Source organism: Alosa pseudoharengus, unplaced genomic scaffold (assembly GCF_046254945.1).
Source record: "Alosa pseudoharengus isolate Yale_2024_CS ecotype anadromous, Long Island Sound unplaced genomic scaffold, YU_APseudo_1.1 YU_APseudo_1.1_scf_14, whole genome shotgun sequence".
NCBI lineage: Eukaryota > Metazoa > Chordata > Actinopteri > Clupeiformes > Clupeidae > Alosa > Alosa pseudoharengus.
This window is the reverse complement of record NW_027468609.1, coordinates 15,215,796-15,243,484: the sequence shown is the minus strand read 5'-3', so window position 1 is coordinate 15,243,484 and position 27,689 is coordinate 15,215,796. Positions and strand designations below refer to the sequence as shown.

The 27,689-nt window shown below is 44.5% G+C and overlaps 2 protein-coding genes across 2 annotated transcripts in view; both read left to right on the top strand.

Annotated features, from left to right (window-relative positions):
- The first annotated feature begins 1,545 nt into the window (after positions 1-1,545).
- Positions 1,546-20,526, top strand: ddhd2 (DDHD domain containing 2). The gene is made up of 16 exons (XM_076284982.1): positions 1,546-1,673; positions 2,008-2,010; positions 2,161-2,359; positions 3,044-3,133; positions 12,893-13,013; positions 13,418-13,507; positions 14,221-14,362; positions 14,542-14,750; positions 15,027-15,094; positions 16,096-16,239; positions 17,036-17,176; positions 17,836-18,048; positions 18,938-19,043; positions 19,232-19,387; positions 19,679-19,847; positions 20,157-20,526. Exons 1-16 carry the CDS (start codon positions 1,546-1,548, stop codon positions 20,245-20,247), a joined length of 2,070 nt encoding a protein of 689 aa, XP_076141097.1. The 3' UTR covers positions 20,248-20,526.
- Positions 20,527-21,060: 534 nt separating this feature from the next.
- The window catches only part of tacc1 (transforming, acidic coiled-coil containing protein 1), a 53,451-nt gene continuing 46,822 nt past the window's right edge, over positions 21,061-27,689 (top strand). Inside the window, exon 1 of the mRNA XM_076283949.1 lies at positions 21,061-21,177. The gene's annotated coding sequence lies outside the window, so the exon portion shown is untranslated. The remainder of the gene's footprint in view (positions 21,178-27,689) is intronic.

Below are 27,689 nucleotides of genomic sequence, written 5' to 3'. Positions count from 1 at the left end.
TACTGAGCACAGTGAACCACTATATATATGAAACTGTTTTATGACATTACTCATCAAGAAATGATGCCCATACTTCCATAATCTATATAAAAATTGTAGTCTACACATTTGAATAACCACAATGCCACACGATGAGCGATTTATAGCCTACTGCAACCATCACTCCTACTTAAATAACTAGCAGCCTTTATGAGCACGGCTATTTTAAACCTTTTATTTCTGTAATGTCATCTAGTAGTTAGATGCCGACCAACTGGCAATGTATAGGCTTACTGTATGTATTCATGGGTTTCATCCGGTCCCTTTCCACAGGTGTTTAAAATCAAGCATCTAGATTATGAATGCAGACTGCATTCTGCTTAACACACCTGTGGAAAGGGACCTGATGAAACCCATGGATAACAGCATGTCCCATTCATTTACTTTAAATAGCAACAGTTTACACAATCATAAAGAGTCGCTGACTCGAGTCGCCATGAGCGAACTTACTCCGCGAAACCATTTCAGAGGGCAACTTTTTTCGTTTATCTATCGGGTCAGAAATAATGATAAGCCGTAAAATTCCCTTTCTGGGGTTACCTGAAGAGAGGTTATGTCAAACTATTGAAGGCGGGGATTTGGGAAGGGTCTATATGACCTTTAAACCATGCACATTGACGAGAGGTAACTTGATGATTTCTAACTAGGCTACTTCAGATAGCTTGTTCCTTATTTTGGAGCAGTGACAAAAGAGAGTTTGCGACAGTTTGACAGACAGTGTTTTGTTTTATTAATCGTAACATGACATCATCATAATGCTTTATGCGCGGTGAGATTATCAATCTAGCGGCAAACGGTTAGTAGCCTAATTTACCATTTCTGTTCCCAAAAAAACTGCGTAACTTTTTCTGTTATATACACATCTGTCTTACAGTCGGAAGTCAAAGAGGCTATAAATGACAAAAGTTATCCCATACGGTTTTTTTTTTCTTTCAGTGTTAGGGCGTTTTGACTGTAGCCTATTAAGTCCTCTAACTAATAATTGCCTATATGACATCTTTAGACGCGTTACGATTTGGCAGACCGTATGATGCATCAGGCTATTTTTCTAAATGAATTCAGGAAAAGATATGTTCCACTAGCTGTTTTAACTACATACATGGGTTTCTATATTCCCGTGTCAACAACATCTTATCAGACTGCTCAGCCTCAGTCAAGGGAACAACTCTTCTGGTATTGTTTATTGATTTGGATGTAGGCCTATTGATTATTATTTATTGATTTTAAAAAAAGGCATACCATGTGTTGGTATTGATGACAGGTAAATGTGTTTTGTAGGCTACTGGGGATGGACAAAAATAACTTTTGTTTGTTGTTGACTGGTCTGTTGTGCTGGTCTAATCCAGATTCTGTATGTCAACTTCTGTCTGACATGGTTGTTATAATAGGGTTAATATATTACTTTTTTTGCACAGGTGAGGGACAATTGAAACAGTTGTTTACTTGATTAATGTTTTTTTTCTTGTAGTGTAAATATCACTTGAGATTGACAAAGGCGCTGGCACCATGAGCAGTAAGAGCTGCAAGAGCTCGTGTGAGCCGGTGCGACCTCACTGGTTCTACCGGCAGCCTGCCGGGGAGAAAGAGTCCTGGCTCCCCCTCAGCTACGAGGACTCTCAAAAGCTGGAGGGAGCGTACGGTGAGTAAACCGGTCCCTAGTGGCAGCGCAGCTGTCTGAAGCTGCCAAAGGCATGTGAGAGCTGAGCTCATCTCACTGAATCAGTCAGGGACTTGTTTCTCATGGTCTAGTGCTCTTTGAACTGATATTCTTTTTTCTTTGAGCTCCTACTGTAGCTCTTCTGAAACTGACATTAAATCTGTTAGACTCACAGCCCCAACTTAAATCTCAAAAAGGAAAGGATAACAGTGTGGAATTCATCAATGCTGCTGATGGCACATCACTAAATGTCATCAAACCTCTGTTGATCTTTTAAGTCCATACCTCTTGTCTTTACTGCATTGGTTGAGATGGTGCCATTTGTGGTGTGAACCTTATCAGCCAGCACTGTTGCCCCGTTCCACAGCCATCATTACTTTTTTTGAATACAGTGTGTGTGTGAGTGAGTGAGTGGTGATGTGACTGCGGTTGGTCGGTGTTGTGTTTTGTGTGCCAGTGTGGAGTAAGGAGCTGGGGAGCGAGCGGGACGTGGTGGTGCCAGTCGAGGGCCGACGCTACGACGTGCGCCTGAAGGAGCGCAGCCGCCACGCCATGTACTGGACCGAGCCGCCCTCTGAGGTCCGGCGGTGCTTATGGTTCTACAAGGGGAACAAGGAGAGCGCCTACACCCCTTACAGTGAGAACACCAGCCAGGTTCTGGAGGTGAGTGAAAGGCCCAGTCCAAGGATCTGTAGGCCCAAGCTGTCACTGGCTGACTGAGACTGATCAGAGCTTTACTGCAGGGAGTGAAGTGAACACCAGCATCTCAGGTCTGTGGAAGAAAGTAACGTAATGGAAATTAAATTATGGTCATGGTAATTAGCAGACGCTTTTGTCCAAAGCGACATACAAATACAATAGAAGAGACATACAAACACAACAATACGAGAGTTAAATTTAACAGTAAACAAGTTAAAAAGTTGGTAACACTACACCAAGGAGAACAACAATAAAAAAACGACAATGTCAATTCAATCAATAGCCTAATGAAAATAAATACATACTATAAATACTATACAAACCATAATGCATAAGAAACGCTTAGTAAATGAGATGTTTTATTATGATCAGGTTGGATTGGAGTTGGACTGCTGCATTCAGCATAATTCTGTGAGGAGAAGAATCATGGTCCAGCACCATTTTGGCAAGAAGTAGTATAGCAATCTTATAACCATAAATTATTCACATGAAACAAAATGATTAGAGCGTAATTAGACCACTGTAGTTTATTTCACTTCAGCTTGCTGAGGAAGCGCAGCTTTCGATTTTCTGCCAAAAACTAAAATGTAGTGTGGACTAACTGATTGCTAAAGCTATTTATTGATCCAAGTGTCGCTGCTGATGCAGGAGACCTACCAGACAGCTGTGGCCCAAAATGAATGGAAGAAGAAGGTGATGCTCCCCACAGGAGAGACCGTCTTTCTGCAGAGTCCCAAGGTATGATTTCATCTTTAGATATCAATGTGTTATTTAGCAGACACTCTTACATAGAGCAACCAATGACAGCCACGTACAGTGAAGTACTGAACGGGAGATTCTCCATGGAGTAACCTGGGGTCAAGTGCCTTCCTTCCAATGTTGGCAGCCCCTTAGATCGAACTCACATGTCACTTAGATAGATAGATAGATGGATACTTTATTGATCCCCAGAGGAAATTCAAGGTCTCAACAGCATACAGACAACACATACTGTACACATTCTTTAACAGCAGAAAAAGTAATTAAAGTATATAATATAAAAACACATCTAAGCAATAAGGACAGTAGAAGATAAAGAATATACTAAATATACTAAAATACAAATTATACTAACTAACACTTAATCTAAATCAATTCTAAAAACAGTATCCACATAGTGGTGATTAATCAATCAGAGACGCTTGCAATGACTGAGGCAGGGACTGAGCCTGTGATTCTCTGTGCATAGTAAGGTAAGGTAAGGTGCTCTGTGTGAGTGTCATGATGATAGTGCAATGGTGATAGTGGTCATGGTGATAGTGCAAATGAGTAAGTCCAACAGTGCAACAATGCAGAAATAAAGTCTATATATCTATATATTTAACTATTTTAAGAAAAGGTATAAGTGTGACCACAGTTCGGCTGTGGCATGGAGGGAGGGGTTATGCGCTAATATAGCACGCAAACAGTGAGGCAGAAAGACAGTGGTAAAAGTGGCTAGTCAGTCCCTCCAGGAATTCGCGATGTTGCGATCGCAACAATTAACTCAAATTCAGCAAATCCTCGTGAATTCTGGGCGACCTCGCAATTTTGTCCAAACACTGCAACTTTTTCGCAAATTTGACCAATCATCATGGTTTCCCCGTGAACATTTCACCAACCACAACAGTCCCTTGCGCAGAATATTGAGTCAGATGCCACACTCACTTCTGCAGACACCAGAGACTGCCCTATAACTTGTTCACTCCTCTGCAGTTTTGATGACAATAAATAGAAGGCTAACGATAATGATCTGCTTTACTTGCATCTCTCTCAACCTGGTGTTGATAACCTTCCTAGGCTATGAAAGTAAGTTAATTAAGGCCTACTTGGTTTACTGACACTTGAGTAGGCTACAATATGCAACCCATTGGCAAGCGTTTACATCTGGAGATGTCTTTTTATCTCGTGTCATGTTTGCTAGCTTGGGCTCAGTTTGTGTAGTGCCAGGGGCGATTCTAGACCTAGAGCTTTGCTGGGGCACAGGCCCCCAACTCCCAATACATAAAAAAAAAAAAAAAAAAAACTGTGCGCGCAATATGAATAAATGGCTAGCCTGATTTGGACCATCACATATCTCCCCTAGGTCACAGACATCCTCCTCCATACTCTGAATAGTTTTACGCCTAGCCCCCATCATGTCCTCATCCATTTCTTGCCTGTCTCTCTCCTCCTCCTCCCCCTGCCTGGTATTGGACTGCCCAGCCTGTGCTCTTTCTCCCCTCTCTTCTCCCTCTTTTCGACCTTCTCCTCCTCCTCCTCCTGCACTCTCTCCCTCAATTGTTGTAGCAGCCACTATCCAGCAACATCCAAACACATAGGCATAAGTAGGCCTATACTCACATGCATTAATTTAATAGGCTTTCCTACTAACACAAGGGAAGCTTATTTTTAGTCAAAAGTGAGATATACTTCCCTCCCAGGGTCCTATATACATCCTGGCAATACTGCAGTTCTTTGTAGCTTAAATAGCCTACTAAAGCTCTCATACTGACTTTTGGTGATAATATGCAAATGTAGCCTATAATAATCTACACAGATGGCTATTCTGATTCTGTGTGTATTATTATAGGCTACATTTGCAAATGCAGCAAACTTATTTAAGTTTGCCATTAAACCATTGATCAAATCACAGCACTGGCTATTACCAGCATAAATGTTAATGTTACCGTTAATGTGGGCAAAATTATCATACCTCCCTCATCCTCCTCACTGTTCCTCTCCCTCTGTTCAGGAAGAATTTTCTGATGTCCATCTCTGAATAGTCAGAAGGCTGTGTTTAGTTTTACAGTAGGACAGCTTCACAAACAGTATAGGCTACTTTTACAGGAGTCTCTACAGTATACGTATAAATCCTTATTAATTGTCCGCATGTGTGCATGCAGCCTACGCATGGTGTGAGTGTGTGTGTGAGGGAGAGAGCACAAGCTGGTAAACTGTTGCTAAATTTAGGCTACAATGACGCTAAGCATTGAAAAACAGATGCTAGTTATGTTATGTTACCCTAACACTCTCTAACAGCGATCAACTTGTAATTTTTTCTGTCAAACAAGTTGTGAATTTGTTGTAACATTAAACAGGGGACGACTTACTCTATGCTCAAAGTGATTCCACAATCCACAGTGTATGCAGTGTGCAGTACAACGAAACACTCGGAAGAATCATGTGAACGATTTTCATTGGTTGTTGCGTTCAATCTTAGCCAGCTACAGAGGTGCTATTTCCTGATTGGCTATTATGGCCCCTTTCTTTATTCCTTGTTTTTTTTTTATTATTGGCTGGTAAGTGACAGACTCGAGACATGATTAAAGCAGGCACGGAGATGCGCTCATGAATGCCGTTTCCAGCTAGAGCCGCGCTAGAATTTTACTGGGGCACTGGAGACTTTTACTAAGGCACGTGCCCCAGTGAATAAGGTCTAGTGACGCCCCTGTGTAGTGCTACCAAAATCATAGAAATTAATAACATTGTAAGACATTTACCTCTTCTATGATCCAAGAATGATTTCTTACGAGTTATTTTTTAACATTTATTTTAACTAATGACATAGAAAACATCCCGAATTCCATCCACATATCGTAATGCACTATGCAAAAAGTTATTTCCAATCGTAGCCGAACACAGTGAGATGCAAGCGTTCCAATCCACTTAGAAATATTATTATGCTACTCTCACGTCCTTAAAGTGGCAGGCAGTCAATTAGACTTACACAATGTAATAACATTAAAGAAAAGTGTAGTCTAATAGTTTACATCAATATAAAAAATACTAGATACTTAGTTGGCTATTAGTAATTATGCAACTCACAGAATATGAATTATTAAAAAGATATGAACTTAATATGAATTAAAACATATATGAATGTATTGCAACATATGACATGATGCCATCTCTTTAGGGGGCTGTCTTTTTTGGACAGTTCTATTCTACGAAAGGTTATACTGCTTTGTGAATTACCCCAGTCAAAGTATTTACACAAATAAAGGAGGCCTACTTTGATTTTCTGTAACCCTTACTATTTACCTTTACTTATCCTTTTTAATAAGCATCAATATGATCAGTGTAATTTTGGTCTTACTAACCTTAATTACCCTCAATTAAAAAATAATTTTAAAAAAATCGCAACTATTTTTGCAATTTTCACTTCCTCTCGCAATTTCTTCGCAACAAACAGCTAAAAACACCAACTTCCATCGCAATTTTTTAGAAAAGTTGTCGCGAAATCAGGCATTTTAGATCGCACCAATCTCAAAAAATCCTCGCGAAATCCTGGAGGGACTGGCTAGTGGACAGACAGTATCCAAACATGGAGGGGGTGAAGAGGCAGACAGACTTCTCTGCATAGTCTATCTCTCCTCTTCCCTTAAGTGAAGCATTGAACAGTTCAATGGCCCTGGAACAACTTCATGTGTTCCATTTGGACAATAGACGACAGGACACAGACAGCTGAGTTTAAAAGAAAAATGTTTATTCGGTGTGTGAAATAAAGACACAGAAGTTGAGATAAAGACCTGATATGTGTCCTGTTACTCAATAACTTGAGAGAGAGTTTTTGGAATTTTAACAAGCTTTATTGTACAACAACCATAAGCACGCTGTGTGTTGAGTCGTGACAGAACCCCCCCCTCGAGGGCCGGCACCGGACGGTTCAGGAAGGTTTGGGTGTGTGTCAAAGAACTCCTGGATTAAGGATTTGTCAAAAATGTCCCTCCGCGAGACCCAGGACCGCTCCTCCGGTCCATAGCCCTCCCAGTCCACCAGGAACTCCAATCCTCGACCTCGCCGTCGAACATCCAGGAGCCTTTTGACTGTGTAGGTCAGAGTGCCATCAATCCTTCGAGGAGGGGGGCGGGTTCCGGGATTCCGGAGACAGAGGGGAAGAGACAGCTTTGCGAAGCAGAGAGACATGAAAAACAGGACTGCCCCTCATTGATCGAGGAATGGACAACATGTAAGACACCGGGTTAATTCTGCGTGCCACTCTGAATGGTCCCACATACCTGGGCGAGGGCTTTCTGGATTCTGCAGGCATTGGCAAACCTTTAGTCGACACCCAAACTCTGTCACCAGGATTGTAGAACACTGCCACCCTTCTTCTTCTATCCCCCTGGCGCTTGTGTTGGTTTGTGGCCCTGATGAGGTTCTGACGGGCCCTTTTCCAGAGTCGTCGAAGGCGCTGGACTGAGGCATTCGCTGAAGGCACCGGACCCTCTGTTGGCGATGCAGGAAACAACACTGGAGGGTATCCTGTAAGAACTTCGAAAGGAGACAATCCTAAGGATGAAGATTCCAACTGATTGTGGGCTAACTCTGCCCACATCAGGTAACTGGCCCACGTGGTAGGATTAGAAGAACAATATGACCGGAGATATTTCTCCATTTCTTGGTTTATACGTTCAGTCTGGCCATTACTTTGGGGGTGATACCCTGAGGTGAGGCTAACAGTTACCCCCATAAGTTGCCAAAAGGCCCTCCAGAACCTTGAGATGAACTGTGGTCCCCGGTCAGATAGGACTTCCTCAGGTGTGCCCTGGTAGCGAACCACCTCTCTCACTAGAATGTCCGCTGTCTGCCGCGCAGTTGGCAGTTTATGTAGGGGCACAAAACGAGATGTTTTTGAAAAACGATCGACAACAACAAGCACTACTGTAAAACCATTGGAGAGGGGCAATCCAGTAACAAAGTCAAGAGAGACATGTGACCAGGGGCGACGGGGTATAGGCAAGGGGGGCAAGAGACCTTGGGGCCGCTGGTTGTCAACTTTGTGGGCGGCACAGACTGAACAGGCAGAGACATAGCTCGCAACATCATCTCTCATAGACGGCCACCAGAAAGTACGACTAATCAGTTCCATGGTTCGGTGGCGTCCGGGATGGCCAACCAGGCGGGAAGCATGACCCCACTCCAACACCAGTGGCCGTTGTGCGGTCGGAACGAAAGTCTTGGAGGACGGTGTGTCAGGTGGTGGCTGTTCTAGACGGTGGCCATCTTGCACTTGTTCCATCAGTACCCAACGAACTGGGGCAATGACACAGTTGTCAGGGATTTAACCAAGGCTTGGAATACGGCAGGACAATTAGAAAGACCAAAAGGCATTACCAAGTACTCATAATGGCCTCGAGGGGTAATGAACGCCGTCTTCCACTCGTCGCCTTCTCGAATTCTGATGAGATGGTAGGCATTCCGGAGATCCAACTTTGTGAAGACTGTCGCTCCGCTGAGACGCTCAAAGGCTGTGTTCAACAGTGGGCATGGGTACTTATTCTTCACCGTTATTTTATTCAGCCCTCGGTAATCAATACATGGACGAAGCCCACCATCTTTTTTGCCCACGAAAAAAAACCAGTTGCTGCAGAAGAAGTGGATGGTCAGATAAGTCCATTTTGGAGAGACTCCTGTATGTACGCATCCATGGTGTTTCAGGAATGGACAAGGAGTAAAGCCTACCTCGTGGGGGCACTGTTCCAGGCAGGAGATCAATTGCCATATCATAGCTGCGATGTGGAGGGAGCGAGGCTGCATTTTCCTTACTAAACACCGCACTGAAGTCACGATTCATGACAGGCACCCCAGAAGCATCAGCCAGTGGAGTAGGGATAGCTGCAACAGCAACGCTAGAGAGTGAGGGCAGTTCCGGTGGCCGATGAGCTGTACAGGCAGGTCCCCACTGAATGAGAGTGCTGGTAGCCCAATCAAATGAGGGTTGATGAGTTATGAGCCAGGGGTATCCTAAGACAAGAGGATCTTGAGGAGTGTCTATTAAAAAGAAAACACAGCTCTCCAAGTGTGTGTTCAGTGTAAGCATTTGCAGGGGCTGAGTATAGAACTCTAGTTGTCCAGACCCTAGGGGGCGTCCATCTAAGGCCTGTACTGTTTTTGGAGTCTCACAACGCAGTTGTCCAATCCAAGGCCTTTCCAATTAGCCGTGTGATGATGTAAGCTACTTTAGATCGTTCAGTGGGGAAGTTTGCTGGTTGCAATTCAAAGATCAGAGAACACTGAGTCAAAAAGCCTTTGCAGGTAGCTGGCTCACCAGAGAAAGGTGGAGGAGGAGACAGGTTGACGGTGGAAGCCGGAACAAGGCAGGTAGTGGAAGGAGAGCCCTTAGGATCAGGCAAAGTCCTAACTCGATGACCAATCTGGTTAAGTGCTTCCTCAATCTTCTGGAGACCATCTTGCTGGTTGTGTACAGTTACCCCAAGTCTCTGAACAAAAGCTCGAAGATCCTCTACATCCGCTGTGCTACTTTGATCTGGCTCATTCATGATGTCAGGTTGGAGTGAAGAGCACAGTCGCAGATGCAGTTCAGGTTTTTAATAGTTCTTAATCATTTCAGTAACTTAGAAAGTGGTCAATAGACAAAGTAAACTCAGCAGTTATCAAGTAGGACCACAAACACTGGATCAATTTCAACAGAGAACAAAAGGCAAACTCAAAGTTCATCAAACAACAGTTTGTTCAGGGTAATCCAATTCAAGGTCAAAGCACAGTCCACAGTCAAAGCACAGAAAGCAGTCAGCGAGGCAAAGGTTTCCAGACAGGGCAAGACAATAGGGAAGTTCAGAGACAAGTGGGGTTCAATAACGTGAAACAAAGAGAGTCCAAGCAAACAGTCCAAAACGTGATCCGTGATCCGAAATCCAAAGTCCAAAGTCCAAAGGCATACAAGGCAAGCGCAAATAGTTTGTCTCCAATGAGGTTCTCCAAGAGTAGCTTCCGTTGCATGCGAACATGAATGAGCACTGACAAACAATTCAGGGTTCCTTTTAAGCATGGCTGCTCACTTCCTCCCTGGCTTGGCTGAGCCGGCCTTGCGCCGACTCCTTAGGGCCCTCTGCTGTTCTGGAGGGCACGCTGTGTGTTGAGTCGTGACAGACACTAACTCACATACAGCTTAGAGTAAAACAGTCTCGCATAGTTACGAATCTGAGCAGGCTCAGTCAGGTCCTGGCCCGATTCAGACCTCAAACTATGTATCAACCTACTCTGACCATTTTTTCGTTCCAAATTAAAGAAAAACCTGGACGGAGCATCCATCAGGGTAAAAAGCAGGAGCGTACAAGCGCCCCTTGTGCCCTGACACCCAGTAGGTCAGTAAGTCTGCCCTTCTTCTCCTCCAAGAGCTGAAACTGCTCCGTGGACATCCCAGACTTCTGCAAGTTCAAGATATCATGTTCTAAACCTTGAAGTGAGAGAATGATATCCTTAGTAACGCTTAAGGTATACTGTTGACAGAAAAGCTTAATCTGAACCTTGCCATGGTCCCACTATTCCCGCAAGGAGGAAAAAGAGCCTTTTTGTAGGCTAAAAATCCCCCAAAAAAACATAAAAGTCTCCTTGAAATGGTCATCCACTAAAAGTGAAGTATTAAAACACCAATATGCACTCCCAGGCCTAAAAGCCTTAATTCTCACACTGCAAACTACAGCACAATGATCAGAAAAACCCGTTGGCAAAATATGACATGATGCTAAACTATTGAGATGCTGCCTGAAAATGTAAATTCTATCCAAAGGAGCTAAGGAAATATAATTCTCTCTACTATGAGACCATGTGTACTGTCTGGTGTTCTGATGCAAAGTTGTCCTGCAGATCATGTATTAATCAACTGTCGTACTGCCAGCTGTGAGGGAGTATGAGGTTCCAAGTGATTCCTATCCAATCGATCATCAACAGTGCAATTAAAATCACCACCCATAAAAACAAGACTGTCCGGATCCAGGTCACTGAACACCTCATCAAGTTTACTAAAAAAACGCACCCTCTCTGCCCCATTCGTTGGTGCATACACATTTACAAAAAACATTATACAGTCATCAAAAACGGCCCTGACTGTCAGAAGCCGGCCTGGCACTACTTTCTCTACGTGGCAAGAAAGAGGTATGGACAATTTTGAGAATAAAATCGCCACACCTCCGCTTACAGAGGATTTATGACTAAAAACTATTTGGCCATCCCATTCCCTCCTCCATTCCACCTCGTTAACATTGTCACTATGAGTTTCTTGCACTAACATAACATCCGCCTGTTTCAGGGTGATGAAGTCAAAGAAAGTTAACCTCTTCGCTTTGTCCCGTGCACTGTTTAAATTCAGGGTGCAGACTCGAAACGTATTCATCATACTGATGTCACCGGGGGCGGCATGTCAGAGAAAACAGACTCATTGTCGCTGTCATCAGTCGGGCGCACCTCTTCCCTCTTTGCCTTACTAGCGTTCCCCTCCTCCCGCTCACTCTTTCTCTTTACCGGGATTTTAAATGGGACCATATCAACATTTTGCACAGACGCCTGTGAGCCCGAAGCTCCAACGCCATTCACTGTCACACTGGCATCAATAAAATCAGCCACCGGAGAGGTGCCATCTACGGCCACAGAATCATGTGTGGCCAGAGGACCAAATTCAACTAGCTCTGCCCCAGACGGGCCACTATCCACCCCAACGTCGTCCACCCCAATTCGCTCCGTTGACAGACCGTCAGCGGACGGGGGGCGAGTCGTAGAAGAATCATTCACAACTGGATCAGCCAAGCCACTTGCGGATTGGGGACGAGTTGAAAGGGAACCCTCACTAGGTTCAGCCAAGCCAGTCTGCACTGTTACTCTTATGTCTTGGGCAGTCTCGAACGACATGACCCACCTCCACAGTGAAAACACTTCAGGGCTGAGTCCGATGTAGCAAAAACCACATACTCAAAACCACCAATTTTAAATTTAAGCACCAGATTAAGCTCTGCCTCACCGTCATTTAGCACCATACACCTGCCTTCTAAACGACACCACATGTTTCAAAAGGGGCGATTTACAACCCAGGGAAATCTTCCTTTTAGATGAAACCAGCCGGCCGAACCGCTGTAACTCCCGTTCAATCAGTTCATCTTTAATGAAAGGTGAAACATTAGAAATGATCACTTTCTCAGATGGGCAACTGAGAGGGAGTACAGGCGTCAGCGTGTTGTTTATTTCTACACCTGTCGCAACTACCTCCCTTGCTTTTGCAACTGTAGCCTACCAAGAAAAATCACAATCGCATTGTTCATGCGAGAGGCCGATTTAACATGTCCATGGCCAACAACGTGACCCACCGCCAAACTACATTCTTCAACACTTGCGGAACAAACAATTCTCACACCATGCTGTCTCGTTAAATGATCGAAATCCATTGTTCCCGCAGCAGTCCCGCTCCAAACAGGAGCCGCAGACTCAGCCGCGTGAGGGCAAACTACAAAAAAACGCAAACTAAAAAAAAATCTACAGCGACACTAGAGTTAGCGCTAAATACAAAAAACAGGAAAACACGGAAATAAGACACACAAAAGTTAGAAGTTAGAAAGACAGTTTCAAAGAGATTCCACTCACGCTCAAGCACTCACGCCATGCTCCAGCACTCACTCCGCACATGCGCAACGAGAGAGAGAGAGACAGACAGACACAGACACAGACACACACATGACTGGTGTTGTCCCAACATGTCCTCCTCAGATTATCACACAGCTCCCGTCCACCCCAGACAAAGACAAACAGCCGGCCTCCCCCACAGAGCCGACCCCGCCGAGGGTGTTGGAGAGAGGGCTGAAGAACATGCAACTGGACGTGCCCGAAGGTACAGTAGCCTAGGTGATGCATCTATGCAAAAAATAACCCATGCAAAACATATCTAAAGCCATGCAAAACACATCCAACGTTGTGCCAAATACATCCAAACCCTTATCAACTACATACATTTGTGTGTGGTGTGTGTGTCTCCACATTTGGAGAAGAAGGTGTTGTGTGTATCCAAAACATGTTGTGCTCCTGTTTTATTATTGTCAATAGAGTCAGATTACTGAGTCTTGTCTGAGCAATTACTGCACCTGTAAAATTTGTGTCCTTATGTGTATTTATTCTGAAATGTGGTGTGTGTGTGTGTGTGTTTTTGTATACCTGTGTGTGTGTGTGTGTGTGTGTGTGTGTGTGTGTGTGTGTGTGTGTGTGTGTGTGTGTGTGTGTGTGTGTTTTCTTCCCAAGGGGAGCCTGAGACAGTGGACCACCTGGTGTTCATGGTGCACGGGATTGGCCCAGCGTGCGACCTGCGTATGCGGACTCTGATACAGTGTGGTGAGTCTCACACACACCTCCCCTCTGAAAGCCCCACTCCACCCCCCGCCAGGACTCTAGTGCATAGTGGTGAGTCTCTCATATCCCCCTTCTGAATGCCCCCCCCAACACACACACACACACACACACACACACACACACACACACACACACACACACACACACACCTCAACTCGGCTATCTGCTTCTCTGAGCTCTGCTGCTGTAGAGAGTGTATGGTGGATCATGTCATGGGAAACAATTTATTTTATATATTTTTTTTAATACGGCTCTTCACAATGCTAGTAGAACGCTCAATTGACTTGAATTGGATTTCCCAGCGTTTTTACGGTGAAATGTGCACCATGTAATGACCGCTGAAACATATAATGACCGCTGTCAATAGCAACATCACACATTTCATATCACTCCGCAAGTAGTCCGATCACTTCATGCAAAGGAACTTCATTCAAAAGTGAAAATAAGTCCCTTCAGGGCAAAGCAAGACCCCTTCGCTGCGTGTCGGGGTCCGGTTTGCCCTGTCGAAACTTATTTTCCCGATAATGACCGGCGTTCTATACTGTACATTATCCCTTACGTAATTAATAACTTTGGCATTATTAGGCACATCCCTCTTCTTTTGTGTCTTGACTGCTTTCTGGATTTTTAATTTCTTTCTCTCTTTTTCTTTCTCTCTCTCTCTCTCACACACACACACTGTGGTCACTGTGTAGTGAATGACTTCCGCAGTGCGTCTCTGTGTCTGATCAACTCCCACTTCCGTCAGACGGCAGAGGGTCCGTGTCAGATGGGCCGCGTGGAGTTCCTTCCCATCACCTGGCACACCGTGCTGCATGAAGACACCGGCGTGGACAAGTGAGCGACACACACACACACACACTAGAGACATGGGACTAGGTTAGAGAGGTTTACTACTGTAGGTTACGCTGGTCTAATGGTCTGTCCACACGCACGCATGCATGGTCACAAACACACACATACAAACACACACATTGTTCTAACCTTCTGTCCACCCTCACACACTCTCTCCACAGAGACATGGAGCGGATCACGCTGCCCAGCATCAGTCTGCTGCGTAAGTTTGGGAACGACACCATCCTAGACGTGCTCTTCTACAACAGCCCCAAGTACTGCCAGGTCATCGTGGATGCGGTCGCCACGGAGATCAACCGGCTGCACCAACTCTTCCTCCAACGGCATCCAGACTTCACTGGAGCCGTCTCCCTGGCTGGACACAGTCTAGGTGCTGAAAATACGCCATAGATTATACCATCTCCTTGACAACATAATCACACAGAATGTAATGACTTCACCAGCACGACACAGCCCTATATATATAGCCTATCTATATAAAATATATCATAACAAACAGCTGACAGCCAGACGAGATGTATCGGCCATATGATAGTAGAATGATTATATTATTGTTCATGTATGATGTAATTCAGCTATGTGTGTGCTGTGTTAGGAAATTGAGTGTTGCAACTGTGGTCACTGATTCTTTTTTTTCCTCTGGCAGGTTCTCTCATCCTGTTTGACCTCCTGACCAATCAGAAGACAGACGCTGATGAAGTGATGGCAGAGGAGGTACGGGAGCTGTACACACCAATAGCACTGGGTTTCAGCATCCTCACTCTTAAACCCTCCAGAGACCTTTGCCTTGTGCTCTTTAAATGAATCTTCAAGGTGTTCTCCGTAGCCTTCACAAGTTGAATGGTTCTACATAGAACATGTAAAGAACTTTGGCTTATTGGGTCAGTTGTGTTAAACCTAGAAATTCAATACGTTAATATTAGCCAGTGTACATTGGATAGTATCTTCTCATTATAAGTGTCTGTCCCATGTTGATGAGGTCATAGGATTGCTCATAGTCACCTTGATCAGGAACATGTAGTCATTGGTACTCAAGCCACTAATATTATGTGTCACAAGCCACTTTAGCATCACTTGATAACGATAACATAATGTTATGTAACAGGCTCAGATTATTACAACACCAAGTGTATCTTTGTTTGGCTGGGATGCAAATGACTTTCTAGATAAGGGGATAAATATAGAAACCACGGGCATCTCTCTATAGAAGTTCTTTCTCCACTCTTTGATGTTGATGCCTCCACCTAGTGGCTTTTGAGTGAATTACACTCTAAAACACCAAGAATTCCAAACATCCTTCCAAATCACATTTAGTGTGATTTCAAATGATAGATTAGATCAGACATGGTGTTTGGAGAAACGTTTTCCTCCTTCCATACAGAGATAGTTTGGCCAAGTGAATAGATATAGCTGCTTTCAACCGGATATTGCTGCTATACTGTGTTGGTATGTTAGTAGCCTATGTCAGAATTCCTCTGTCAATAATTGAGATCTCTTGATTCTGCTTCATAAATAATCAGTAGACAGCAGCTGGATACGACCTGTACCCATATATGGGAGTATGAGAGTGATCTCAAATCACAATCTCACATTGTAATCCTGTGTCGGACTTCATCCACATGACATTCTGCATCACAATCTTGCATTGTAATCCTGTGTCGGACTTCATCAACATCAGAAAATGTGTTGACGTTTGCATGTCATATTTCCTGCAGTCAGAGAGCAGCGGTCAGTCAGAGTCAGACATCTCTGAGCCTCAGGTTGGCAGGCCTGTAAGCCTGGAGGATGTCCTGGGGGGGAGGGGGCTGGAGGATCACCTCCGAGTTCTTCACCGGGAGCAGGTGGACACCGAGTCCCTGGTTAGTGCGACACACCAAGTGTACTGTGTGCGATTTTATTAAACTCTCTTTATTTTTCTCTTCTTCCCATCACTTCTCTAGCGGTTTTCTCTATTTTCTTAGAACTTCTCTGTTCCTTTCTTTTTTTACTATAAACAGTCCATCTACTCAGTTTTTATCTATCTATCTAGTCCGTAATGTTGAATTAAGCATGAGCTAGCGTACCAGTCACTGTGGTATCTTTCTCTCACACTGTCCCTCTCCCTCTCTGTCTCTCTCTAAATAGCTTCTCTGCTCAGAAAATGACTTGAAGGACCTCGGAATTCCTCTAGGACCTCGCAAGAAAATGTTGGACTTGGCAAAGAAATGGAAGGTCTCAGACTATTCTATTAAAAGACACCCCCTCCTAGCACGCATCCTCTCTATCTCACACTCTCTCTCTCTCTCTCTCTCTCTCCACCCCTTAACTACTCCTCTCATGAAACGCCTCTGCCTTGTGGCTATGGAAAATGCTCAGCTCAATGTTCTGACTTATTGTGCAACTTCCTCTGAGCATCGAGACAATAAGGAGTTCTCTGCACACACGCCAGGTCCATGGAGCCGGTGCAGGCCAGATAAAATGCTATTGTGTGTGTGTGTGTGTGTGTGTGTGTGTGTGTGTGTGTGTGTGTGTGTGTGTGTGTGTGTGTGTGTGTGTGTGTGTGTGTGTGTGCGCGTGCGTGCGTGCGTGCGTGCGTGCGTGCGTGCGTGCGTGCGTGCGTGTGCATTGTTGTTGTTATTGAAACAGTTCTTCCCTTTTCCCTGCCATGTTCCACAGCGTTCCAGAGCAGGGTCCTCTCCGCCGGTTCTGAACGGGCCGGCGGCCCAGGAGGGTCTTGCGCAACACTGGACACATATCCCAGAATGCTCCAACACCACCTCTATCAGCTACCAGTGTTCCAATGTGGGCATTGGACAGGTGCATAACACTGATAATACACATAAGTGGTTTACACTGTAATAATGTCAATATAATAAACAGATTGTTGAATGTGCTACACTAATGTATGTAATTTAAACTCATAAACTGAACATATATATATATACTATTATGGTAATGTGTATGATTTCATATACATGTAATACACTTTGATACTAATACATTATTCAAACTACAGTATATTTAGACAATTATACTGTATGAAAGGTTCAATTCCTTCACCAGTCCCTAAAAAAATGAACTGAAAGATATTTAACTGCCAAGCCTTATTTGAACAGAAATGTTCAAAGCTGGGGAAGTGGTCTTGATAGTTGACTAATACAACAAACACTTAAAATGTTTCATTGTGTGTGTGTGTGTGTTTGTTATCCATCATCAAAGGCAGTAACCATGGAGACAAGCCAGAGAGTTCCTCTGGAATCTCCAAAGCTCCTTCTGTTTTCCTCAGAGTGTAGGCGACTGACCGCCAGCTTGTGCTTACGCTCGATCATTTGGCTGACACTTTTATCCAGAGTGACTTACAATTATTGCAAGGGCCACTCTCCCCAGAGCAACTTGGGGTTAAGTGCCTGCCTTGCTCAAACTCTTCAGGTCACTGCATGTCAGCCCAGCTCCGCTACGCTATTACCGCCCCACAGGTGTCTGTGAACTACCCCCAGCTGACGTCGAGCTATGCTTCTGCTTCCATCCTGCAGGTGTCCGTGAACTACCCCCAGCTGACCTTCTGCCCACAGGCCTTCTTTGCTCTGGGCTTGCCCATCGGAATGTTCCTGACCGTCCGAGGGCTGAAGAAGATCGAGCCGGGCTACAGCCTGCCCACCTGCAAGAGCTTCTACAACATCTACCATCCTGTGAGAAGCCTTACTTCTGCAGTGGCCTTTTCAATCACTCACTCGCACAATTACAAATATACAGTATATTACATAATAACATAATTACAGACATTTACTTTAAAAGGCACTATGGAGACCTGATTACTGTTATATTTGTTACTATATATGTTTTGTTTTGTTACGTTTTGTTTTCGTACGTTTTGTTGTGTTGAGTTGTGTTCTGTTGCTGTATATGTTGCGTTACGTTACGTTATATTGTGTTACGTTAAATTGTGTTGTGTTGAGGAGTTTTGTGTACATGTTATACGCATTGTTTTGTTTTGTGTTGCATTAGGTTGTGTTGTTGTTGTGTTGTGTGGTGTTGTGTTGCATTAGGTTGTGTGGTGTTGTGTTGTGTGGTGTTGTGTTTTATTGTGCTGTGTTGTGTTGCATAAGGTTGTGTTGTGTGGTGTTGTGTTTTATTGTGTTGTGTTGCATTAGGTTGTGTTGTGTGGTGTGGTTTTGTGTTGCATTAGGTTGTGTGGTGTGGTATGTTGTGTGGTGTGGTGTTGTGTTTTATTGTGCTGTGTTGTGTTGCATTAGGTTGTGTTGCATTAGGTTGTGTGGTGTTGTGTTGTGTGGTGTGTTGTGGTGTTGTGTTTTATTGTGCTGTGTTGTGTTGTGTTTTATTGTGCTGTGTTGTGTTGTGTTGCATTAGGTTGTGTGGTATGGTATGTTGTGTGGTGTGGTGTTGTGTTGTGTTGTGTTGTGTGGTGTTGTGTTGCATTAGGTTGTGTTGTGTGGTGTGTTGTGTGGTGTGTTGTGTGGTGAGGTGTTGTGTTTTATTGTGCTGTGTTGTGTTGTGTTGTATTAGGTTGTGTTGTGTTGTATTTGTGATATTAGTGTTGTTTCTGTGTCTGTGTTGCAGTATGACCCTGTGGCTTACCGGATCGAGCCTCTGGTTCTGGTGGGCGGTGTGGAGCTACCCCCTGTGCAGATACCCCATTATAAGGGCCGGAAGAGGATGCATCTCGGTAATGCCAGCCACAGCTAGCTCTACCACATAATTACCACTCGCCCTGATGACACAGGAACTCAGAGCTGGAGGCACCCTCCACAGCAACCACAAGCTGACGCTGACGCTTTGAATAACGGTGTGTGTGTGTGTGTGTGTGTGTGTGTGTGTGTGTGTTTCTGTGTTTCTGTGTTTCTGTGTCTTTAGAGCTCAAAGACGGCCTGACGCGGGTGAGCTCTGAGCTGCTGGGTTCTATTCGCACTGTGTGGCAAGTGTTCTCTCAGGTACCCAACTCAGCGCTGCCCCTGGTGGGTGGAGTAAGTGATGCAGCCCTCAACACGTCCTCAGACTCCCAAGATGACAGTAGGTTTCACGCACGCCTGTAAATTCACCACCACAATCATTCAACTCTAAATATGTTCTAATGTTGGCTGTAAATTGAGATCTAAATCCATTTTCAATTAATTGAAATAAAGTAAAATTACATACAGGGTATTTGCCCTTCCAGAAAGATTAGGCATTAAAGCCCATTGTACAGGTCAAGATTTAGAATGAAAATGACTTATGTTCCAGATCATTTCTAAGAGCTTAGAGCTTCTAGAACATATCTTTCTCAGTCAGAACCAACCAACGGAACTCTGTGGAACTTATTAGGAATGGAAGTGCAGACTGTTGCTGCGGGAACTGGACCGGAAGCTCTGAGGAAGGACGTTAAGGTTGGAATGCTCAATGGAGGAAGGCGCTTTGATTACGTCCTGCAGGAAAAGCCTATCGAGATCTTCAACCAGTATCTTTTTGCTATTCAGAGCCATCTGTGCTACTGGTGAGTGGTTGAGGGACAGCTCTGCAGAGAAACTAGTTGAATGTGTTCAAACTTAAGAGCAAAGAGGATTGCATTTGTTGTACGGTATGCAATGCATAATGTTTAATCATTAGTCTGAAACTGTATGTGTTTTGCATTGAGAACAGACCACCAAGCTGACATCTTTTTTGTTCTAAAACTCTTGATTGTTTTTTTTTGCTTCATTTTGTAGTAACCTGTAAAGTTCTACCCGGAGCAGTCTGATTAGTTGGACAGTACTTTTTATCCCTTATCATTAGAAACACGTCCTGTATGTTTGTGCTTTTGTAGGGAGTCCGAGGACACGGTTCTGCTGGTTTTGAAAGAAATCTACGAGAGGCAGAAAGCGGCCACACTGCAGCAGCCAGACCCAGTCATGTGACGCGCTGCTATGCATGGTCACTTCCACCGGCATCAGAGTCATTATTTATATTGACATGTTTACATGACTACATGCATGTGCATGCAGTGTAGCTGGCCAGGTGCTGACTTTGTGAATCGCAACGTATGTGTCAAGACAGCTGAGTCATCTCAGGAGAAGTTCTGGCCATGGATCTTGGACTGACACGGAACCAGTGTGTGGGCTGAACGTGTCACTGTCGATGCTCTCTGCGTCTGGAGTGTGTCTCAATGCTGGCTTTGAGGCACCCAACCTTTCCCCATCCCTTACTTACACTCTGATCTTACATGTATTTATTATCTGTAAACTGCTGGTTGATCCCCCACACTCCAGTTCTAACATGCTGCTGAGATAAAAGAGACCTCAAAATTGGATGTTTTGTCATTTTTTGTTGCCTTGGGAATTTACCTACACATAGAGAATATTCACCTCTATATTTCAATGTATGCTTTACTTGACAGCCATGACGCTCCCACAAATTGTACCAGTCTAGAAACTCAGACCATAGAAAATAATTCCCTTTGAGAATGTCTGGAATCTCCTGGCGCTGTTGCAAATTATGACTTTGCTAGCAAACTGTGTCTTTAAGGCAGATTCCAAGCATACATTCCCACTGGGAAGTACGTTCATTTCCCATTTATCCGAGGCCGAATACGCCACATATTACAAAACATCCTTTTACCTTAAAGAGGCATGAACTACCCTCCCATCGCTTGGCCGGGGTACTATCGTGGCCAATGGACTTTATTCCATAACTCCGGCACATTTTGACGTAGCTACTCAAACTTTTTTTCGCGTTTTTTTCGCAGCCTGCATTGTCGCCTGAAGGTTTCTTGTTTTGTTTATCAATTCAATCTTTTATCGCATATGTTCCGAGGGAAGGGACTTCCTTGGAAACCCACGTTTTGAAAGGTAGGTCATGTTTTTTTGAAAGTTTTGTTTCTCACATTTTGTTCTGCTTATCCTACCGCCTTCGGTTAACTTACACGACGGCGTAGAAGGAGTTTACGCACGATGTAGAGGGGAATGTATGGGGCATACGAATTAAGTCCATCAATGATGTTCAACTGTCCGAGCTTCTGAAAGTTAATCCTTAGAAGTCTCATTATCTCGTTATAACGGGAGGTTATTCCAGATAGCCAGATGTGGTGTGCATCAGGATGCAACACTATTAGACTAAACCTGCCGTGCAGTTGCAAACTTCGTTGGCCACATCCAGCCGCTCATATGAGCTATTTAAATATCCTCTCTTTAACAAGGCCATTTAAATGGTCACACAGTAAATCCAAAGTAGCCTACGCTATGCGCATTATTTAGGAACGCAGAAAACAGTTTCGACTCTGTTGCCGCTTCTGTCACATGGATGCCTTTGCAAAACGATGGATATATTTTCCCTACCTAGTATTTCTTTCTTTGCTCACTCTTGGTTACGGAAGAAGTGAGTCAGATTGGACACTGGAAATGAAGAGTAGGCCTACATGCTTAGTAGCCACTAGCCAGGTCAGTTATTTCGGTGTTGTTGGGTAAATGTCAGTTAGCCTCATTGCGCACTCATTAGTGTTGAGTGTTGCCTTCAGCCGCATGGCGTGACGGGTCACAAATAAGACATGAAAAGCTGTACACTTCCTCGGCTAAGAGCTGTGCTATGCAGACGCTAACTGTGGACGTTAAATGTTCTCTTCTTGGGCGAGGAGTGAAAGACTTATACTTTATATACTTTTAATGACTTTTTCTGCTGTTAGTGAATGTGTGTGTGTTGTCTGTATGCTACTGAGACCTTGAATTTCCCCTGGGGATCACTAAAGTATCCATCTATATCTATCTTATTGAATGTGTGTTAATCCATGGGAACCTTTATGGCTAAATGCAGTGGACAGCACACGTTGTGTGAATGGAAACTAGCTAAAATTGAATGGCCGTGACGTAATTAACTTAAACTGCTGATTACATCCCCCCAAATCTCTTTCAGATGTTTTAAAACTTTAATAAACATGGCTCAAACTTACAAATTCCTTTCCGTGTACTGCAATGACAAGCACTGACTGACTGCAATAGTCTGCAAAGAATCCGGCTGCATAACCATTTCTGTCATCACTTGTTGCCTGTCAAGACGTTTGAAGGGGCCTTGATGGTATTGTTAGCAGTGGAAGCTGAGTAGACCACAGATGTTTTAAGAAGTAAAAGTCCTACCTTGTACACAACCATTGTATTGGTTCTGTGAACCTAAAACAGGTGATTTTACTTCTTATCAACCTGGCTGAAGAGTTGAGATTATAAGAAGCAGATGGTTTAGTGAATGGTTAGAATAAATATGTGGTTGGATTTATACTTTCTGAAGCCTGGTTTCCCATCATTGTGTTTTGCTGATGTTGCATCTGAGGTGATGGAGAGTGTGTGTGTGTGGTGTGTGACGTGTGTGTGTGTGTGTGTGTGTGTGAGACTTGCCTAGGTTGTTCTCACTCCTGAGCATGCCTCTCTCTCCACTCCACACATCTGTCTATCACATGCACTGCTCACATGACAGATGGCAAACGACTCTGGTACTGGTTGGGCTCTGATCTGGTTGTGTTCTGGCTCCGGTCTGGCCTGGATGCGGTATGTACAGACCGCAAGAAGTCCAAGTATGTTTTTAGAGTCACCTGCTGTCTCTACGTTAGGTGCAGTCAGTTTCAGTAGACCCATAACATACAACTGCCTGGCTTCTCATCATTACTGTAAAGACACACTCGCTGCCTTAGCCATGTTACCCTGTTTTTTATGTCTTGGATGCAAGAAAGACATCACTGGGTCTAGGAAAGGGTGCGTTCTAGAACCCTTAAATGTTCTTTGGCCAGTCTCCATTGAAGAACCGGAGATGACTCTATTTAGAGGTATTTGATGGAGAGTTCCTAGTAAACAGACAGATTACCTCATGATGATGAAAGGTTCGGTGTCTTAACACCAAGCATGCTTAACAATCCATGAACACCTTTTTTTCCCTTCAATGAGTGAATCCCAGAAAGATCAAATTGCACAGATAACATGCCCTGCGGCCAGTTATCTCCCAAACACGAGGGGACTGAGTGAAGCATTCATACGCAGGGACTGCGTGAAGGGCTTCTCGCCTACTCACAGATCCTCACAAAGGCCTCTCACTGTCTGACCAGTCACAAAGTGATGTCTAACATACTCCACTCCGGGGCGTAATGATGACGTGGTGCTAGCTGAGCTGATGTGTGAATCACTCACAAAGGGAACCACATGACTCGGGATGCCTTTCTTTTTCAGTGAATGGATAGGAACTAATGGAACTTTCTGGTACCCTTTGGGAAGAGAGTCACCAACCCACATACACTAAATATAAGGCTGCCCTTGCATGTGGATTGCATCATGTGTGTGTGTGTGTTTTTCCGCCCTCTCCTCTGGTATTTATGTTGCTTGGAGCCCGAAGCATGAGGTCACCCCATACACACCCCGCCCCGGCCAGGCAAAGTAGGAAGTGAAAGTCCTGGTCCTGTGTGTGTGTGTGTGCAGACGGCTGGAGATCTGGAAGTGGGCTGAGTGGGTGTGGACAAGCCCCACTGAGGTCAGCTGAGTGTCAGTCAAAGGTTCTGTTCATGTGGGCGGCCCATTCGAGTAGTTAGCCTAGTACAGGACACTGGCTGGGTTCTGTACGTTCCAATTCAGATCAGTGTTTCTGTCAGTGGTGCAGGAGGTCTTGATCAGTGAGCATGCCTAGTGCACGAGAAGCACAACACCCCTGTTAGGTGAGCTTCACTGTCTGTCACACACGAAGGATGACATGAATATGAAAGTATTAAAGTGTCAGCTAATGGCCCTAGCTGTGGCGCAACTGGCTGGGGCACGCCGGCGACCCGGGTTCAATTCCCGCCCCGCGGTCCTTTCTGGATCCCACCCCAACTCTCTCTCCCATTCGCTTCCTGTCACTCTCCACTGTCCTATCATTAAAGGCATAAAAAGCCCCCAAAAATATACTTTAAAAAAAAAAGTGTCAGCTAATGACTAAATGTTAGATGAGCTTCACTGTCTGTCACACACGAAGGATGACGTGAAATATGAAAGTATTAAAGTATCAGCTAATGACTAAATATAAATGTAATAATCATAGATGTGAAGATTAACCACTGGGACAGAGTTTTGAGCTGCACAATTAATTGCATCCTTTTTTAATTTTGATTAAAAATTTATAAATTGTGCAGCCCTACTATGTACACTGTCTGATTGCTAACTCTAACATGTTCAGAGCCGTCCCCCACGGACAGGGGCCTTAGATGAGTAATGCTGCGGTCAGCATATTGACGGACCTTCCTCAAGTTCACACGCTTTATTCCCACACTGATAGGCTACTTGTGCTGTCAGTGGTGTAGTGTAAGCCCCTGGTCCAAGTTTTTAGTTTTTTTTCATTTATTTGTAATTCTAGACCAGGGTGTCTGTTCTGGCAGATTGACAGTGCGGTTCTACGTTCTAGTGATCTAGTGTTACTTCTAGTTCAGATCCCATAGTTCTGCCAGTTCTGGTTCTGGTTACGGCCTCCATCGGTGATAGTTCTAGCTGTGGCTGTCAGAGTAGCCCAGAGTAGCAGATTTGTGTGTGTGTGTGTACAGTGTGTGTGTGTGTGTGTACAGTGTGTGTGTGTGTGTGTGTAGCCCACTGGTCTGTGTAATTGTCCCTTGTGTGAGGAAGTCATGGTAAGATTTTAAGTCAACAGAGGGGTATTTCCCGCCCCCAGATTGCTCACAGTTCTCTGCATCTCAATAGGCAGCAGATACAGAGGGGAGACACACACACACACACACACACACACACACACACACTGAGTGCACAAGCCAGACTGATCGTCAGGCCCTGCAGTGAAATGGACTGATCATCACCGGGCCTCAGCAGGTCAAATACGGATCACTGACTTTGGCCCAGACCTGGTCCTGATATGGCCCAGACCTGCCTGCTAATCTGTTCTAGTATCAGCCGCAGGCAGAGGCCTCCCATGGCCACTTCCCTGCCTCGGGGCTGATCTCGGCCCAAATCTGGGCCTGATCTGTCCCTGAACTGCCTCAGTGCTGGTCTGGAGATAGTCGCTGTTTGGGTGCTCAGATCAGAGGGGAGGCGCACAGTCCTGTCATGAGAGTGAGCTGTGAGGTCAGTCCCGATCCTGCCCTGTTTTTACACGGCCTTGTTGCCCACGTAACCCGCGGTGAAGTGTCATGCAGAAATTAAAGTTAAATTTGACTTTAATCCAAAGCGACATATTCTCGCATTGGCGGTGAGTTCAGGAATTGAACTCCGGCAGACGGACCGTTATGCGGTGACATTACCGCTGCTTCACCGCACCCATCATCTACATGTACGTGTCATGTCTATCATGTGTTGTCATTTAAACATGTCTGTGTAACCTGCCTTTTTGAGCATCCTTTTACTGACCGTTACAATTCTGAACAGCATAACTGTTAAATGTGTTAAATGTGTTTTCATAGATTTTATTTTATCTTTAACTTCAAATGACAGTTATTATTCATCCATATTCATCCATAATTCACATCAATGTGTTAATGCATCGTTTCCCAACCCTAGGGTCGGGACCCCATATGGGGTCGCCTGGAGTTCAAATGGGGTCGGCTGAGATATTGGGTTTCTTACAATTGACCAGCACATTACATAAATCCTTCATGGCAATCTAACTATGTAGCCTAAAAACAAACCTAGACATCCCGCATGAGATCATTATGGGTAATAATTAGCCTGGGTGCCATTCCGAACATAGTCCCGCCCACAACTGAGGTCGGGAAGTTCGGTCTGGCATAGACCTCTCCAGAATAAGTCCCGCCTCCTAACTTCCGTATCCATCCAACCTTCGGTCGTCAAATAGACCTCTCCAGAATATATCCCGCCTCCTAACTTCCGTATCCATCCAACTTCCGGGCGTGGATTGTCTATGGGAAATAACATGGCGTTTTGAAAGATCGTACCTGTCAAACTCTGTAGGTGACAAAGTAGAAAAAGCTGCTGGGCAGATTGGCCTTCACACTTCTGCCATCTAGTTTCCACTGGATTTTTTGAATTTCGGTGCCGTTTGAGTAGTATAGTCTATAGTATACTACTTAAACGGCACCGACAATCAAAAAATCCAGTGGAAACTATATGGCAGAAGTGTGTAGGCCAATCTGCCCACCAGCTTTTTCAACTTCGCTACCTACAGATGTTTTACCGGTATGATATTTCGAAACGCCATGTTATTCCCCATAGACAATCAACGCCCGGAAGTTGGATGGATACGGAAGTTACGGAGGCGGGACTTATTCTGGAGAGGTCTATGTCTATGGGAAATAACATGTCGTTTTGAAAGATCGTACCTGTCAAACTCTGTAGGTGACAAAGTAGAAAAAGCTGCTGGGCAGATTGGCCTACACACTACTGCCATCTAGTTTCCACTGGATTTTTTGATTTTCGGTGCCGTTTAAGCAGTATCCTAATTCACGGATTGGGATAAATGCAGAGACCAAATTTCCCTCATGGGATCAAAAGAGTATTTATAATTTTATATACTTATACTTATACTTAATTCAGGGGTGCGTAGTGGTGAATACTTACTGTATTTATAATGTGCAGATGAAGACTCTTTTCTCCACACATCTATCTGTTCACCAGCAGGTGGCAGGCTGGAGCCAACTTTCACTAAGTCTCCCACCACCTCTCTCTCCTGGAGCCATCACTGGAGTGTCTCTGAAAGTCCATTAGTGGCCTTGTTGAAAATATTTAAGCCTAGGTAGACTATTTTTAGTCATATAAATGATATAAGTATAAATGGCTCATGCACTTATATGGCATGTGCTGAATTACTGTGTCTTCCTCTGTATGAACTATGATGTTTTCCTGAGTCAACTTGTGTCTGTGCGTGTTTGTGTGTATGTATGTGTGTGTCTCTGTGTGTGTGTGTATGTGTGTGTCTCTGTGTGTGTGTGTATGTTTGTGTGTGTGTGTGTGTGTGTGTGTGTGTGTGTGTGTGTGTGTGTGTGTGTGTGTGTGTGTGTGTGTGTGTGTGTGTGTGTGTGTGTGTGTGTGTGTGTGTGTGTGTGTGTGTTTGTGTGTGTGTGTATGTGGGCTGATGTAGCAGACACCAGTGTCTATTTCTGACCTCCAGAACGCTCCGAGACTGGCTCTTTACGCGTGCACAAGCAGGGTGGCGTCTACACATTCCTCTTTTATCTCCTTCTCCACCGATAGATATCTATGTAGCAGGTTTTATTCGACAACACAATCGCTCCATCAACACAGAGAAGAAAGAAAGCTTCTGTCTCCATGTTCAAAGCGTCTGCTCGGAGCGTGTTTTCGTGCACTGCCCTGGCGTTAGCTGAGGTGTTAACACACTGGAGTATTTCGGAGGGAGGTGTCAGAGTCGTGTCGCCAGCTGACCTGTGCTTCCTCACACA

Coding starts and splice junctions, on each gene's coding strand:
- ddhd2 (XM_076284982.1), top strand. CDS start 1,546: ATGAGCAGTAAGAGCTGCAAGAGCTCGTGTGAGCCGGTGCGACCTCAC. Junction 16,240..17,035: donor AGGTGGACACCGAGTCCCTG/GTTAGTGCGACA, acceptor CATGTTCCACAG/CGTTCCAGAGCAGGGTCCTC. Junction 19,388..19,678: donor CTCAGACTCCCAAGATGACA/GTAGGTTTCACG, acceptor GGAACTTATTAG/GAATGGAAGTGCAGACTGTT.